Here is a 17,565-nt window from a genome sequence, read left to right as displayed (position 1 = left end):
TTTGATTATATAGCAAACCTTTTATTGTCAAGCATTTAAATATCTAGTAAATAAACTACTTTTAGCATGATCCATAAAAAACTATTTGTACGTAATAGTTTTCTACTGCTATCGGGTTGCTTGATTCTGGTGAGTCTCCTTGTCTTTCATCACTGAAATGTTTGATTTTGTTGACTCTTCTTGCCTCTCACTACTGTACTGCTTTATTTAATTGAATCCCCTTGCCCCTCACCATTTTGGTATGCTCGATTTTGGCGAGTCCCCTTGCCTTCCACCAGCATGATGACCTTCAGTTTCAGTACATTTACTAATTTGTGCTTCTGTTTGAAGTGCACAACTTGTGGGCATATATGGTGTAATTTTTGTGCAAGCATTTCTGATGTTTTGTCATGTTCTGTTGAGTTGTTGGTACTCCTGCATACATTTTGTCCTTAAAATAACTGCACAAGAAAAAATCCAAAGATGTAAAGTCTGGTGATCTGGCAGACCACTTTACCGGGTCACCTCTAGCCATGCAGTGAGCATTGAAATCATGATTTAATGCTTCTTGGACTATTGTGGAGTTAGGTGTTGGACAACTATCATGTTCAAACCACATGTCCTGCCACAGTACAAGGGGTACATCTTCCAGCAGAACCAGTAGCTCACCTTGCAATAACTTTGTTCTATGTGCCCTCCAAAAATAGGGAACTGATTAGTTAGTTGCCTGTGGTACAGCACCAAACATTAACGGATGAAAGACTGATGATCAGATTCACAAATCCAGTGTAGGTTTCCTGCATGCCAACACTGCATATTATGCTGTTGACTCTGCATGATTTGCAGAAGCTGACTAATCAGAGAATATTACTTGGCAAAAGAATAGTGGATCTCTTTGCAACTACATGTGTGCCCAACTGCAAAATCCTATTCAGTTCTGAACATCATTCCCATGAAGTTCTTGATGCATGGAGATATGGTAGGGATGGTATTGGTGATGGTTTAGGATCATCGAAACAATTGCATTAGGAATTCGTGATACGTGTGATTTTTCTTGGGTACTCACGTGTAGTTTATGTGCTGCTGCACCTAATACAATAATTACATTTTTGCTGTTCCCTGTAACAGTTGTTCAATGAGTTCTTCTCTTAGGAGTCACATTTCCTTCAGTAGTAACAGGCACAATGAATTTTTCACTCTGCAACAGAGTGTTTACTGATGTATAAATTGCCAGGAAGTTTGCTACATAACCTTGTCTATGGGCCAGGACATTCCACAAAAATTCTTCTGAAATGTTTTACAAATGTTAAAATAGAAGTTAGTTATAATACCTTGTTTCTTGAATTTTATAAAGCCGTTTAATTTGGACACTGCTATGGAACTTTCTCGAGTGAATGGCTATTTAAATCTTTATTTTCATTCCAAATTTTGTATATTCTGCTGCAAATATATTATTTCCTGTGTATATACTATGTTTTTTCAATTACCAAAGTGAAGGGGAAGTGATACATAATAAATATTAGATTTTTTGCCTTTCAGATGAACTTTGAATATTTTGTATAGTTACATACATCTCAGTTAGTGGTTAATGAAAAAATATAAAATAAAACTGCCATTCATTAACATAACTATGGCTCATTTCTGGTGGCTGTTATTTATTTATTAAAAAATGAAAGAGTAGGTATACAGACATTTGCTGTGAAATATTTTGTCTGCATGTGACATTAAAATCATAAATGACAGAAATTACTCTTGGCTGAAATACAATGCTATACCAGCTATAATTTCAGTGTGCTCAGTGACTCATTAGTAAAGTCATATTGTCAATTTTGAGACTGAAACTGAATCAGATATTTCAAAACAATTGTGGTGTCAGACAGTTAATATTATAAACCTGGTCTGTTTCATGGTGTATTACAGTCAGAAAAGCTTTAATAATAATTACTTTAAACAAACAAAATATTGCCCATTCAACAACACATTTTAGATATAAATTCTGTGCACCATTTTCAGCTTAGTATGTGACATATATACATTGATAATGCATACAAATTGAATATGTTAATACTTCTGTGTACAAGACCAGTATAATCTCAGAAGTTCATCACACTTCCATTCACCATTTTCCATTTGTTGATGTAACAGTTCTTGGGAATTCTGTCATTTTCAGAACAAGGTGGCAAGCCATGGAATACTTATTGCAACACTGGAGCAGGTATTTCCCCTTGCTAAGTCTCCATGGCTGCTGTCCCATGCTAAAGACATACATCATCCCTCAATATCACTCATCAAATGCACAGTAACACTAAAACCAATGCAGAATATTTCCCTATGTACATTAGATAAATTATTTTATGTTCTTATTTTCTTGATGTACAAATTATTTTGATATCAAATATCACTTGGAATAAAGGTGTAGGCATATGCCTCACTCCTCTGGAGTCACTAAAGCAGGCAGATTTCCTTTCATATTGCTATAATTTGCTTTTTTCTTGGTTTATTTAGCTTTTGATGTTTATAGTCTTGAATGTTACTATTGACTCATTCCTTATCATATGAGGTTCTCCCCATAATGATATTAGTAATTAATATCTATGTGAAAGAACGACACTGTTACTACTTTTTTGACTCCTGCATGTCACATTTCTGCATTTTTAATTCATGTAAAAATGTCTGTGTTGTGAAAAAGTTGCTGGTAACTCATTACTATCATAATACTTGAGTTTTTCTATCAGTATCTTGTGATACATGTATTTGATTGGTAACTGTCAGGTGTCTTCCATCTCATGCTACCAGTACTATTCACAATATAATTTAGAACACATTGAGTTAACTTTGATCTATAATGATAAAACCTGTACCATTAACTGTTCTTACTTTTGTAAATTTTCTTTTGTTTTGAAGTGCCTTTTCCAAAATCATGGATGCACCATCACAACAACTATCACAACACTCAAAAGATTTTAGTTACAAGAGGAGGAAGACATACCTTGAGTTGCCAGAGGGCCCCAAACTTACACGCCAGTTGTCTAGAATAACATTGCCTCTGTTGGGAAGTGGATCTCGTCTATTGGAGAAAAATCTTAATGCTCACACAATGATGTTTCTCAGCGCTCGGCCTATGCAGAGTAATATTGGAACATTGCTTATAGCTTTGGATAATGGCTATGTGCAACTGTGGGCCCATCATCAAGCTGGAGGTTTTATTAGTTCATTTCTTTGCATACATGTGTCTGGAGACTACATTCTTTCCATGGCAACTGATCCGGAAAACTCATATCTTTTCACAGGTAAAACAGATTTGATGTAGAATTTATTACTTTGTGAATATTTTATTTATTTTATTCTCTCGCATAGCTAATTGTTATGTGTTTGTTAATAAATTCATGAATATGTTTCAGAGTGGAAATTTATACAACACAATACACAGAATTATCTTTCCTTAATATTATCTTCCAGATGCCCTTTGAATTAACACTACCAGTAAAGAGAGATCATGAGTCAAGGTCTGGCAAATGCCTCATCACACTTCTTCTACTGTAAATAATATGTATGCAAGAATTTTACTCATATTACCAAACAGGCAGTAAATAAAAAATGTGGCATACAATTACTATGTTGTAGAGGATCTAATGTTCTACCTGTAACCATCCTTTGAGATTATGAGGAACTGTATCTACTGCACAGAATGTGTTGTTATTGGAAATCAAGTGACATGTTAACTAAAGATCATAGCACACTGTCATAAATAAAGAAGTTAAGAACAGGTTGTCAGAATGTAAATTAGTTATGAAAATAAAATTCTTCACACTAATTGGGAGGTGCCCTAATAAGTCACCACTTTACATACTGCCAGACAGTCTTACAAGAAGCCATTGGTTTTTGATGCCATATGCCTTTCTTGTCTGTAGGAGACCATACAAATATCAGGTTACACAAAACCTAGCTACAGGCCAATATTTGATTAAAATGTCAATATGAATATGAAAGTGTAAAATATAACAAATATTAAAATACTGAAACGTACCTAAAATACGTGAAAAGCAAGTGCTATGTAGTGTTGAAGCTTTATTTAGTTTATCCTTGTATAATTTTATGAACCTGTACCTGTCTGCATAATTTGTGTAACTGTATCTTTCATTCAGTTGATCATGTCTGCCGAAACTTGATGTCAACCATCTGCACATGGAGCACCATCAGTATCACCTCTGTATGCAGTCTTACAATTGATGAGCCACCTGAGTCATAGTCTCCAGTTGTAATGTGGCAATAAAGATTTGATTTTTTTTTTTTACTTTTTGGACTACTGACTACTGAAAGTATTTGTATGGAGCGTAGCCATGTATGGAAGTGAAACATGGACAATAGCTAGTTTGGACAAGAAGCGAATAGAAGCTTTGGAAATGTGGTGCTACAGAAGAATACTGAAGATTAGATGGGTAGATCATATAACTAATGAGGAGGTACTGAATTGGATTGGGGAGAAGAGAAGTTTGTGGCACAACTTGACTAGAAGAAGGGATTGGTTGGTAGGACAAGTTCTGAGGCATCAAGGGATCACCAATTTAGTATTGGAGGGCAGCATGGAGGGTTAAAATCATAGAGGGAGACCAAGAGATGAATACACTAAACAGATTCAGAAGGATGTAGGTTGCAGTAGGTACTGGGAGATGAAGAAGCTTGCACAGGATAGAGTAGCATGGAGAGCTACATCAAACCAGTCTCAGGACTGAAAACCACAACAACAACAACTGACTATTCAACATTGTGTTGGGGGGATAGGATGGGGAAGCTCTGCCAAATCAATAGCATACACTTGCCAACTAAGTGGCTTCAAATGGCAAGTACTTCAAGAAGCTCTACCAGATCGAGATGGATTTGGGTTTCTTGAAATTGGGGTTCTATTATTGAAATCTCTTTGCACACTTGATCAACCACCACTAATTGTGACTGTGAAGCATGGTATAGAGAGCAGCCATGTAGAAAGTGCTTGGAATATTTGGATGGTACAAAATACTATAGAAGAAGTCTCAATCCAATAGCTATTTAAGCACTGTATATTTGAGTGGTTGCTATATTAAAAGTGACATTAATGGACAATCTTTTGGGTAGCAACAAGTTTTAATTATATCAAGTTAGGTTGAAGCTGCAAGGCTCTGGTATTGTCAACTGTCTTTTCTGTCCCTTCTTTTTGTGTAACTCATATGGAACTTTTTTTTCTTTTTTTTAAATTATGAATTTGGCCAGCTATGGACCGAATACAACTTAAGACTTATGGTGTTTCTTTTTATTCTGTTCTTCCCAGTACTTCTTCATTTTCTCACCAACTGCTCGTCTCTGCTCATCTGTCCACACTCTCTTGGGTCGAGGTTTTGGCGCATCTTCTTCATAGTTTGCGTTTTCTATAAGTAGCCTAAAGTTATTCCTGTCACGTATTATTTCTTCTGTAACACCTATTTTGTTGGCGTCTTTCTTTACTGCTTCTATCCATCCTACAGTGTTTTTCAGCTTACTAACGTAATTAAAATTTTTTTTTCTAATACATGTTTCTTCCATTCTTTTTAAATGCCCATAAAATTTTAGCCGTCTCTTCCTCATTGTACCTGTGATCTTTTCTGTATTTTTGTATAGGTCTTCATTTCTCCTTTTAATCCACCTATTTTCCTTGTTTTTCTCGGGACCTAGAATTTTTCTTAATATTTTTCTCTCTCTTTTTTCTAGTTCTCGTAATTCACCTTTCTTATTCAATGTTAGGCACTCTGATCCATATGTTGCTTGTGTCCTAATAACTGAATTATAATGTTTAATCTTTGCTTGTATGGATATTGATTTCTTATTGTAGTAGTTTTTGTGTTAATTTATATGCAAATTCCAACTTTTTTATACTTTCTTTATTTGTTGTGTTATCCAGTCCATTGGCTTGGATCCACTCCCCCAGGTATTTGAATCTATCAACTCTTTTAATTTTTCCATACTTTGTTTTCATAAACTTTTCTGTATTATGTTTGTGTTCTATATACTCGGTTTTTTCGTAGGATATTTTTAGCCCAGTCTTTTCAGCAATCTTGTGTAACATATCAAGCATAACTGTTGCGTCTGTTCGGTTTTCAGTTATCAATGCCATATCATCCGCAAAGGATAAACATTTTACTTCAAATTTGTTCTTTCCTTGGCCCATGCTTATACCCTTTGTGCCTCTGTTTTTTAATGTGTTTTCCCATGTTTTTACTACTATATCTAAAACCAAGTTAAAGAGAATTGGGGACAGTCCGTCACCTTGTCAAACTCCTGTTTTGATTTTGAATGGTTCAGAAATTTTGCCTTGAAACTTAATTCTTGATGTTGTATCTGTGAGTGTTTGTTCAACAAGTCTTCTGGTTGTTTCATCTACCCCTGATTCATAAAGTATCTGGAATAGTGTTTGTCTGTCAAATGAGTCGTAGGCCTTCTTGAAGTCTATGAAAGTAACTACTGTATTTTTATTTTGTATAGCTCTCACTCTCAAAATTGTTTTTAAATTAAGAATCTGTTCTGCACATGATCTACCTTTTCTAAATCCTGCTTGATAATCTCCTATATTAGGTCCTGCTTGTTCCTCTATTCTATTTAAAAGTGCTTTAGAAATTATTTTGTATGTCACTGGTAACAAGGATATGCCCCTGTAGTTGTTGGTGTCTGTTTTATCTCCTTTTTTATGGAGAGGGTGGATCAATGCTTGTTTCCAGTCACTGGGTATGATTCCTTTTGTCCAAATGTCTTTAATTACTTTGTGAATTTTCTGACATGCGGATAAGCCCCCTAGTTTCCACATTTCTGCCACTATCCCATCCTCACCTGGTGCTTTGTTATTCTTCAATGCTTTGATAATCTTTTCTATTTCTTCTACTGTAGGTGGTTCAAATGGTGGATTTTCATGTTGTGGTTTTTGAAACTGTAACCTGTCATTAGGCTCCTCACAATTTAATAGATTTTCAAAGTATTCAGCTAAGATTTGGCAGTTCTCTTTATTGCTTAAAACCACTTTTCCATTTTTATCTTTAAAATGTAAATTTGGTGACTGGAATCCTGTTAAAACTTCTCTGAAAGTCTTATAGAAGTCTCTAGTGTTGTTCCTTTTGAAATCAGAATCCATTTCTTCTAATCTGTCTTTGTCATATTTTCTTTTCACTGATCTGATGATTTTTGCTGTCTTTTTCCTTTCTTCTTTAAACTCTTCCCAGTATTCGTGTTTCTTATTACTGTTCCATTTTTTCCATGCCTTTAGTCGATTGTCAGTTGCTTCATCACACAGCTCGTTCCACCATCTGTGTTTTGGTATTCTTCGTGACTGTCCCATTTCTTTAACTGACTCTATCATTGTTTCTTTAATTTCTTCCCAATTATCCATTTTTCGTGTGTTTAGTATATGACAGAATTTGTACTGCTTTTGCAGGAGAAATTTAGTGTTTACTCTTGGAAATCTTCTTGGTTTTGGTTTAGGTTTGTTTGGTTGGAACATGGTCTTTATTTCTGTCAGATAATGACCTGAGTCTATGTTTAGGCCCTTCCTCACTCTGACATCCAAGATTTCCTTGTAGTTGCGAGTCGTTATTGCCACATGGTCCAACTGATATTCACCTTGATTTGGATTAGGTGATACCCACGTTTTTTTCTTTCTTGCAAGTTTCCTGAAACATGTCGACATTAATTTTAGATTAAACTGTCTACGAAAATCTATGAGTCTTTCCCCATTTCTGTTGGTTCTTGCATGTGCTGGATAATCTCCAACTACTGATTTAAATTTGATTTCTTTGCCAACTTGTGCATTAAAGTCTCCCACTAAAATTTTTATATGTTCTTTTGGTAATATGGATGTTTCGTGTTCAAGCATTTCCCAAAAATCTTCCACTTTGTCAACATTTGTTCTGTTATGTTGGTTAATAGGTGCATGTGCATTAATAATAGTGTAGCGTTTATTGCCTGACTTGAACGTCAGAAATGAAATTCGTTCTGATGGGGAGCTAAAATTAGTTATTGATTCCGTAAGTTGCTGTTTGACCATAAATGCGGTCCCTAATATAGTCGTATTATTGGAATTTTTAATGGCTGGTTTTCCTTTGTAGATCCTGTATCCACCTGATTCAAATGCATTTTCATCCAGATACCTTGTTTCTTGAAGAGCTAATATAAGTATGTTGCGTTGATAGTGTCCGTTATGTGTTTTAGTTTTCTAACTTTCATAAGTGTGTTGATATTCAGAGTCCCCAGTAGATGTTTTTTCTTGGGTCTTATCTTTGAAGAAGTACTAGGAAGCTCTGACTCTTCCTTACATGATGTTCTAGGCTCTCCAGAATCCAAAGGCCTAGTTGCACCGCCATGAATAGCGATGGAAGATTGGTTACTTCCTGGAGTAGTTTTCATTTTGAAATTTTCCATCATGTCTTAGGTTAAAGTTTGGTTTGGGGAAAGGTAGTTGAACCTTTCGATGATAAAAATTCAAGCATTTAGCTTAGAATTATAACTGAGGCCACCACTAAAATGTGGGACAGACGCCTTTTGCAGCCGCCGACTGTGGGAACAGATGCTACAGTCTGGTGCTTTTATACAAAAGCCTGCCTCTTCCGCCAGTTCCACCGTTCTGATGATCTTCATCGCTGCCTTCACTGCTGTTGAGGTCTTCACCGTTTCCCTGGCAAGGGACCCTCATGAGGTACTATCACCCGGGCCAGGTGAACCAAGGTTTTTTAACGAGGTGTTACTCCTCCCCCTCCTCCTTCTTCAACCGGGCTTGGGACCGGCTTTGGCGGAGTTTATATATAAGTTTACATATAACTTTATATATAAGTACTCTCATCAATTCAGATGGTCCAAGGTGGTTGCATATATCCAACAAAAAATCTTGCTTGAATGGTTAGTCCCTCCGAGAAAGCTTATACATGTATCACCAAACAGTAGAAATGGATCCCATCCAGTAGCCTATTATGCATTTATCTACTAAAAGAGAGAAATTGTCTCTGAAAAAATGCTCTATTTTATGAATATGACATGTTAGAGTAATTTGCCACTGTACTTAATTTAATAAATAGGCTGTAAAATATTAGATTCCTAGTGCAGGTAGTGAGAGCTGTCCAAGTATGCGGCTGTGTAACTCATTAAGCAACATAACATCTATATGTAAAAGTGAAGGTAATCAAGTGACTAACTGTAGACCCATCACATTTTTCCTGTGTTCTTTAAAATTATGGGAAGGTATGAAAGAACAAAGTACTGAACCACCTTAAGGAGACTGACATTTTAACAACAGTTCAATGTGGCTTCCACAAAGCCTTCTTCACCACAATAGTAATGTGTGTTCTCACAAACTGAGTTTTGGTCAAACTAAACAAGAAAAACTAGTCTCATCATATTTTCTGTGATCTTGCCAAGGCTTTTGATTGGGAAGACCATAGAAATAACTTGGGAACGTAAAATAATGTGGCGTTAGAAGCATTCCTCTTGTATAGGAGTCATATCTTAACAACAGAAAACAAAGGGTACATTGACGAATGATGCTGTGGTGCCAATGATATCGACACCAACATCAATGCATCCATCTTTGAACTAAGCTAAGATTATCTTCGCTCTCTTCTGCCATGTTCAGTTCTTTGTGAGCCTTTGATGTGTTTAGGTGAATAAATGAGCTACTGTTAAAATGGTGTTGTTTGGTGAAACTAACCTGAACGTTCACCTCAATACGATAGAAAGAAGATTAGATCCAAAGTAGGGAAACATTAAATGTGATGTTCTGCAGGGTTGGATGCTTGGACTGTTCCTATTGTTGGCTTACATAAATGATTTATTCAGAATATTGGAGGACTCTTCAAAAGCTGAGATGTTTGTTGGTACTTCAAATATAATGATAAATGCCTCAAGTACATCTATACCAGGAATAGCCAGAAGAATAGTGGAACTGGCTTAAAAGTGTTTCACAGCAAACCCATAACCATACAAAGACTCACATTTGCAATTACAAATAAGCAAAAATGAATTACATGTACTAGAAGAGCTCAATCACATCAAACTAATTGAACCTCTTTATCTGATGTCCCTTGACATTCAGGTGGGTAATAAACTATGGTACCACCATAAACTATATAACATAACCAAAACAGTCAGTTATGTATATATTGTATTTAGAAATGTCTCTCATTGTCTTGACCCATGGATTGGGTTTCTAACATTCTTTGCATACTTTCACTCAACATTGTCCTGTGACATTAGGTGCAATGCAACTAAAGTAAAAACTGTATCTAAGAAAGTGAGCAGTAAGAATATTTTTCTCATGTTTGAAAGCAAACATATTTACAGAAACCCCTTTCAGGGATCTTTGGTTTCTTACACTTATGTGCCAATACATTTCAGGTTAATAGCAAGAGTAAAAATAATTCACATAGACTGTGCATCCCTCTCTAGGCTTCGGAATGGAGGTTTATTAACTGGTGTTAAAGCGTATAGCAGGTTACTAGCAGACATCAGTCAAGACACTGAAAATCCCCAGTTAGTTAGAATCAAAGTAAAAGAATACTTGATGACTAATTAATCTCAATTTATCAAAATATATAGGCTTAGCAATGTGAATTTTCTTTAATCCAAGGGTGGGTTTATCTACATCTACATCCATATGCATAATCCACAAGCCACTATATGATGTGTGGTGGAGGGTACCAGTACTAGTTTTTTTTCCTGTTCCACTTGCAGACACAACCTAGGAAAGATGACTATCTATATGCCCCTGTACGTGCCCCAGTTTTTTGTATCTTATGTTCATGGTCGTTATGCACAATATAAGTTGGTGGCAGTAGGATTACTCTGCAGTGAGCTTCAGATGCCAGTTCTCTATTTTCTCATTAGTGTTCCTCAAAAAGCACATTTCCTTCTCTCCAGGGATTTCCATTTGAGTTCCTGGGCATCTCTGTAACACTTACATGTTGTTTAGACTTACCACTAACAAATTTAGCAGCCCAGAAATGAATTTCTTTGATGTCTTCCTTTAACATGAACTGGTGTGGATCCCAAATACTCAAGCAGTACTCAAGAATAGGTTCCCTTTACAAATGGACCACACTTTCCCAAAATCCTCCCAGTAAACCAAAGTCAACTATTTATCATCCCTACCACAGTCCTCAAATGCTTGTTCCATTTCATATCATTTTGCAATGTTACACCCAGATATTTAAGTGATGTGACTGTGTCAAGCAGGACACTACTGATACTGCATCTGAAAATTAGAGTTTTGTTTTTCCTACACATCTGCAATGACTTACAGTTTTCTACATTTAGAGCCAGCTGTCATACATCATGGCAACTAGAAATTTTCTCTGAGCATCATGTATCATCCTACAGTCATCCATTGTCAACGCCTTCCCATCAAAGCATCAACAGCAAACAACTGTAGATTTCTGCCCACCCTGCTTACCAGATCATTTATGTATATAGAAAATAACAGCAGTCCTATCACACTTCCCTGGGACACTCCTGATGACACCCTTCTCTCTGCTGAACACTTGCTGACGAGGACAATATGCTGGGTTCTATTACTTGAGCTACTCATATATATGAGAACCAATTCCATAAGCTCATACCTTCATTGGTAGTCTGCAGTGGAGTACTGTGCCAAATGATTTTCAAAAATCTAGCAATATCTAACCTGTTGCCCTCCATATAGCATATGACAACAGGACAAGCTGAGTTTCAGATGAGTGATGCTGTCTAAAATGGTGCTGATTCATGAAATAAGCTTTTCAGTGTATAGGAAATTTATTATATTTTTATCAGAGAATATGTTCTAGAATTCTGCAGCAAACCAATGTTAAAGATATTGGTTTGTGATTCTGTGAGTCCATTCTTTTACCCTGCTTATATACAGGAATCACCTGCACTTTTTTCAGTCACATGGCAGACTTCGTGCTGGACAAGAGATTCATTATAAAGGCAAGTAAGAGGCCAGTGCCACAGAGTACTCTTTGTAAAATTGAATTGGCTTTCCATCTGGACCTGGTGATTTAATAGTTTTCAACTCTTTCAGTTGTTTCTCTGTCCCAGGGATTCTTATTACTATGCCACCCATATGAGGCTCTGAGCATGACCAAATGATGGTATTCATGTATTATTCTTCTGAATGAACAATTTTTTAAATTCAGTACTTAAGACTTTGGCTTTTGTTTTGCTATTTACAACTATCACACCAGACTGATCAATGAGTGACTCAATGGAAGCCTTCAACCCACTTAGCAATTTTACGTAGGACCAGAATTTTCTCTGTTTTTCATCCAGATATTTTGCTAAGGTATGGCAGTGATAGTTTTTCTCTGCTTCATGCCCAATCTTATCATAGATGCTCAAATCTCTACTAACCTTTGCCTGTCATGTGTTGACATATCCTATTGTGAACCAACAATGCAACAGCCTTTGATTTTTTAACATTTTCTGAATCTCATTGGTAACCCATGTTGGGTCTGACTTACTAGGCACTTACTAGGTACATAATTGTCCAGAGCATGATATAAATCTGTTTAAATTTTTCCCAGTATACATCTGTCCATCACACTGCAACAAAATGTTTGTAGTTTATTGTCTAGTTAGATGCTAACATCTGCTTATCTGCCCTGCCTAGCAGAAACACTCTCCTAGCTTTCTTGTCTGAGTTATTAACTTTCATAACCATAGTTGCTATGACGATATCATGATCACTAATCACTATCTCTATACTGCTGCCATTGCTGATGTCCAGCTCATTTGTAGCTTCAAGGTCTAAGATATCTCCACTGCATGTGGGCTGCTGAACTAATTGTTCAAGACAGTATTTGGAAAACTTCTTCAAAAGTACTTCACAAGACAGTCTGCTTGCACCCCCTGCAGTGAATCCATAGACATGCCAGTCTACACTTGGTAAGTTAAAGTCACCTCCAACTGGTATTGCTTGATCTGTGTATCTATGTGTTATTGTCCACAGACTTTCTTTGAATGGCACTAGAAATATCATTGGGTGTCCAGTAAAAACATCAAAAAATTAACTTGACTTAACATAGAGCTCTTATCCATGACCCCATGACCAGATATGTTCAGTGTTATACTCAACAACAGCCTCAATAGAGACACTCAAACAATGGAAACTCCGGGATGGAATATAACAATATTATGGAAATGGTAGTTGCTACCTACCATATAGCAGAGACGCTGAGTCACAGATTAGCACAACAAGAAGGATGTCACAAAATGAGCATTTGGCCAACAAGGCCTTTGTCAAAAATAGGCACACACACACACACACACACACACACACACACACACACACACACACACAAACACACACACACAAAAGGCCACAGTCGTGTGTGTGTGTGTGTGTGTGTGTGTGTGTGTGTGTGTGTGTGTGTGTGTGTCTGTGTGTGTGCATGGTTGTCTGTCTATTGTCTATTTTCAATAAGGGCCTTGGCTGAAAGCTCATGTTGTGACAGTCTTTTTATTGAGCCTGTCTGCAACTCAGCATCTCCACTATATGGTGAGTAGCAGCTATTCTTTTCATAATACCAATAAAGATAATATTTTTGTCAGCTGCAATGAACACTCTTGCTCTTACATCATATATATATATAATCTCTCCTTCTTATAAATGTTCTGTGACTCATGAAACTTTTCAGAGCCTTCTACTCTGGGTTTTAGCCAGCTCTCAGTCCCACATATAATTTGAGTGTGAGAACTTTCCTGGAGGGCACTAAATTGGTGAACTGTGTTCAAGTACTTTGACCATTTACTAATAAAATTTTGGCAGTGAAAGTGTTTTTACTCTGAACATGGTCTGACATACCTATCTGAGAATTGACTGGTGAGTGTTCATCACAGTATTTCAATGTACTGCCTTGCATATAAAGCCCCTTTGCTACCTGGATAGCCACTTCCTTTGTATAGTGCACAACTGATCTATCAAAGGAAGGTCTACAATTCCCCACCCAATAATGCGGGTCCAGAAATCGGCAGCCAAGACTGTCATCAAGTAATCAAAGCCTTTAATTGAGACCCTCCACCTGACCAAAGAACACCTGATCAACTCTGGGAACAATGCTATAATTGTGAGATATGCTTGCACCCCGTATGCAAGAACATCATCCTTCACTACCTCAGCCAGCCTCCTTGATGAACTGAGGGTAGGCTCAGAACCCATGGGACAGGTATTGTTGGTAGCAACATAACCCACAAATTCCAGATGACTGCACTCTATATGCTTATAGCCACAGACAAGGCCACCTCCACATCTTGGATATGGCCTCCTGACAGACATAGTGAGTATGCATGGGCCTTCATTTCAACTCTGAATGTTATATTCCTAAAGGGTGTCATAACATGCCTAACATTGGAGCTCCTGATAACTAGTCTGCTTGGACCCTGCTGAAGGAATGGCCAACTGTTCACTCACAGGGTGAATTGGCAATGCCAGATGGCAGCCTCCACATTAGCCCCCCACTTCGAGCAATGCCAATGTGTTACATCCCACCACTCACCTTTCTGTGAGGGTGGATACACCACGCAAGATACACTAGAAGGTGCCTTGGCAGCAGAGCCCATGGGCAAAACAAGTGATGTCTGAGGTGTTCCATGTGATGTGCCAGATTCTCTATCACTGTTATATCTTTAGGCAGCAGCCTGAAGGCAACTGAACATAGCCAAAACTGCATTGAACTGTTCATGAACTGTGGCTAGCTCCTCCTGTGTCTTCACACAGCATGTACACATCCTACCATCCTAGCAAGACTAACTAAAAAAGTAAACTATAAAAGCTAAGAGATATCTAGATATGCAACTTGTTATCCTCCTGATGTGTCACCAATGGATGCTGATATCTTTATGAACTGTGTAGTTGACTGTTCAGGAGAACTGTTGATTCAGCTACAGACTGCCTAAGTAGTCACTTACAAAATGCAAGATTAAACCTCTTAAACACAAAAATGCATGAAGTTTAAGCAATAAATACTAGTAAGAAAACACAGGAAAAGCTAAATACATAAACTTCAGCCACAGAGGTGTGCAACAGGTGACAGCTGGAGCCAGACTAAGTGCCTAATTGGCAAAAATGAATGGTCACTTGTCTTCAAAACAAACAAATGAGCAACTACTGCGTTGCTGAGTACCAGAATATACACTTACAAAATATGAGAGTAAACCTTTTAAATACAAAAACATACATAAAATTTAACTAATATATACCACTAAGTAAACACAAGGAAGCTAAATATGTAACTTGTGCCATGATGTGTCAAATGTGACAGCTAGAGAAGGACTGTGTTCTCACCTTGTTGTTCTCTGCTTGCCAAATGGCACAGCCATGGTGAAACAAACCTACTGAGTCATCCTGATACATTTAAGCTGCACCACTGCTGCTCACCCCACTTCTTTCAGTATTTTATGCCAGGAGATATTATCGAGCTGATTTTAATACAATATCATGACAATCACCACATGTCCTGAAATCTGAGCCATGAGTGCCTGCTTTAAGGTCAGTCTGGCATTTCTGTGTTTGGCTGTTCCTAGTTGCATGATTTCTTACACAGTGTACATATACTTTTACATTTCCATCTACATCCATACTCTGCTGAGTTCTGCAAAGTGCATGGCAGAAAGTACTTCCCATTATACCATATATTAAGATAAGGAGCAATTTGTAGATATATTAAGATAAGGAGCAATTTATAGATTCGTACTTGAAACATTTTAAGTACTCTTTTGACAAATAGCTTATGTCTAACTTCAAACATCTTCCAACTCAGGTTTTTCTGCATTTCTGTGACACTTTCTCATGTTTGAACTAACATGTGACAATTGGTACTGCCAATTTTTTGTGTACGTTACGGCTGATAGTTCTATTTGGTATGAATCCCACAGATTTGAGCTATTTTCTATGGTGGGTCATGTGAGTGTTTTGTAAGAAATCTCCTTAGTAGACTGACTGCATTTTCGAGTATCCTACCATGTGATAAAGAGGTGTGTGGGGTGGGGAGGGGGAAGGAGAATGCAAACTGCTAAGGATACATTTATTGGTTAGGAACATCGCACAAGATGATATTGATTATTTTCCAGCAGACAGTTTTAATGATTTTCAACTGAACAATCAATAGATAACTATTTAAAATTATTGAAGAAAATTTCAAAATGATAACAGGAAATGTGAAAGGCATTTTGTCACACAGTTAAAATACTGATCAAAAGATAATTAGATAACTTTTTTAACATTACTAAAGAAAAATTGCAAAATTGTAACAGGAAATGCAGAAGGCATTTTAACACACACTTACAAATAAAATTGTAGCAAAAGGTTATTAGATAACCTTTTTTAAATTACTGAAAAAATTCAGAAACTGGGTTACAGAATTCACATTAGGTAGTTAGAAAACAGAGAGCAGCACAATTTATATACAATCAATATTTTGCAAGATTCTGTATAAGGTGACATTACATTTAGAGAATAATACACTCATAAAATTTTAGTGCAAGTGCATCCATATTAGCAAAACAGTATAATGAACAGCAGATTAAAAGAAAACACAAGAACTGCTCACCTGAAGGTTCTTAATTTAATGAAAGACGTTGTTATTCAATTACAGTTGTGCAAGGAATACTATTTTAAAAGAAATGTATGTGCAAGGCAATCCTGTTGAAATGCAAGATTACTTGAATTGTGCAGAAGCTGACTTAAAGCATTACAAAATAAAAAAAAAAGCATTATGGAATAAAACAGAGATACCAGAACTAGTGAAATGCTAAGTTACAGTGGAATGAATGTTAAATGCCTTACATAAACAATGGAAAGTAGTAAAATTAATTTTATTTCAGCTGTGCAATTCGAAATTCACAGTGAACTATCTGACTCCCCATCATTAGCCTTTCAGAAGCTTATCTTTTCTAGTAACATCAGATTAATTACGGTTGAATGGTCAACCAGCAAAACCCTTAAAACAACAGCAATTTAGGGATACCCAACAGTAGGATAATTTTATTGTCATTAGACCTTTACAGCAATAGTCAATTTTTTCGTGCATATAACACAATCATTACATTAGAAAATAAGAACTGAATGACCAGGTCAGTTGTTAGCCTATAATTCCATGTTGCAGACAAAAAATTCTTGTAATTCATAGAAGGGGTTGGCGACAAGGCATCTATTTAATGTTTTCCTAAATTCACATTCTGGATGGTCTTGTACCATCTGCAGAAGCTTATTAAATAGTTTATGGCCTACTAGCTCATAGCTATTGATTGACTTTGACAATCTATGGTATCACATATGTATGGAATTATCTTTTCTTGTGTTGTGACCATGGATATTATTTCTGTTTTCTACCTCATGTAGATTATTTTTATATAGGTTAACACTTGGTATATATATACAGATTTATAACAGTCATAATTTACATTCAGAAAACAAGGGCTTACAATGTGCTGTTATGCTGAGAACATGTAATGTCCCTGATTGCTTTTTTATGCAGTAGTAATATATTTTGAACATGGCTTGAGTTTCCCCAGAGAATAAGTCTATATGGCATAATACTTTGAAAAAATACAAAATAAAATGTTTTA

The 17,565-nt window shown here is 36.5% G+C and overlaps 1 protein-coding gene across 1 annotated transcript in view; it reads left to right on the top strand.

Annotated features, from left to right (window-relative positions):
* The window catches only part of LOC126195609 (WD repeat-containing protein on Y chromosome-like), a 455,713-nt gene that overhangs the window by 299,077 nt on the left and 139,071 nt on the right, over positions 1 to 17,565 (top strand). The window contains exon 11 of the mRNA XM_049934234.1: positions 2,884 to 3,269. Within this exon, the coding sequence (XP_049790191.1) occupies positions 2,884 to 3,269 (386 nt within the window). The remainder of the gene's footprint in view (positions 1 to 2,883; positions 3,270 to 17,565) is intronic.

The sequence above is a fragment of the Schistocerca nitens genome, chromosome 7, assembly GCF_023898315.1.
Source record: "Schistocerca nitens isolate TAMUIC-IGC-003100 chromosome 7, iqSchNite1.1, whole genome shotgun sequence".
In the NCBI taxonomy this organism is placed as follows: Eukaryota; Metazoa; Arthropoda; class Insecta; order Orthoptera; family Acrididae; genus Schistocerca; species Schistocerca nitens.
Note: the sequence above shows the minus strand (reverse complement) of the source record. Positions and strands in the feature narration are given on the sequence as shown.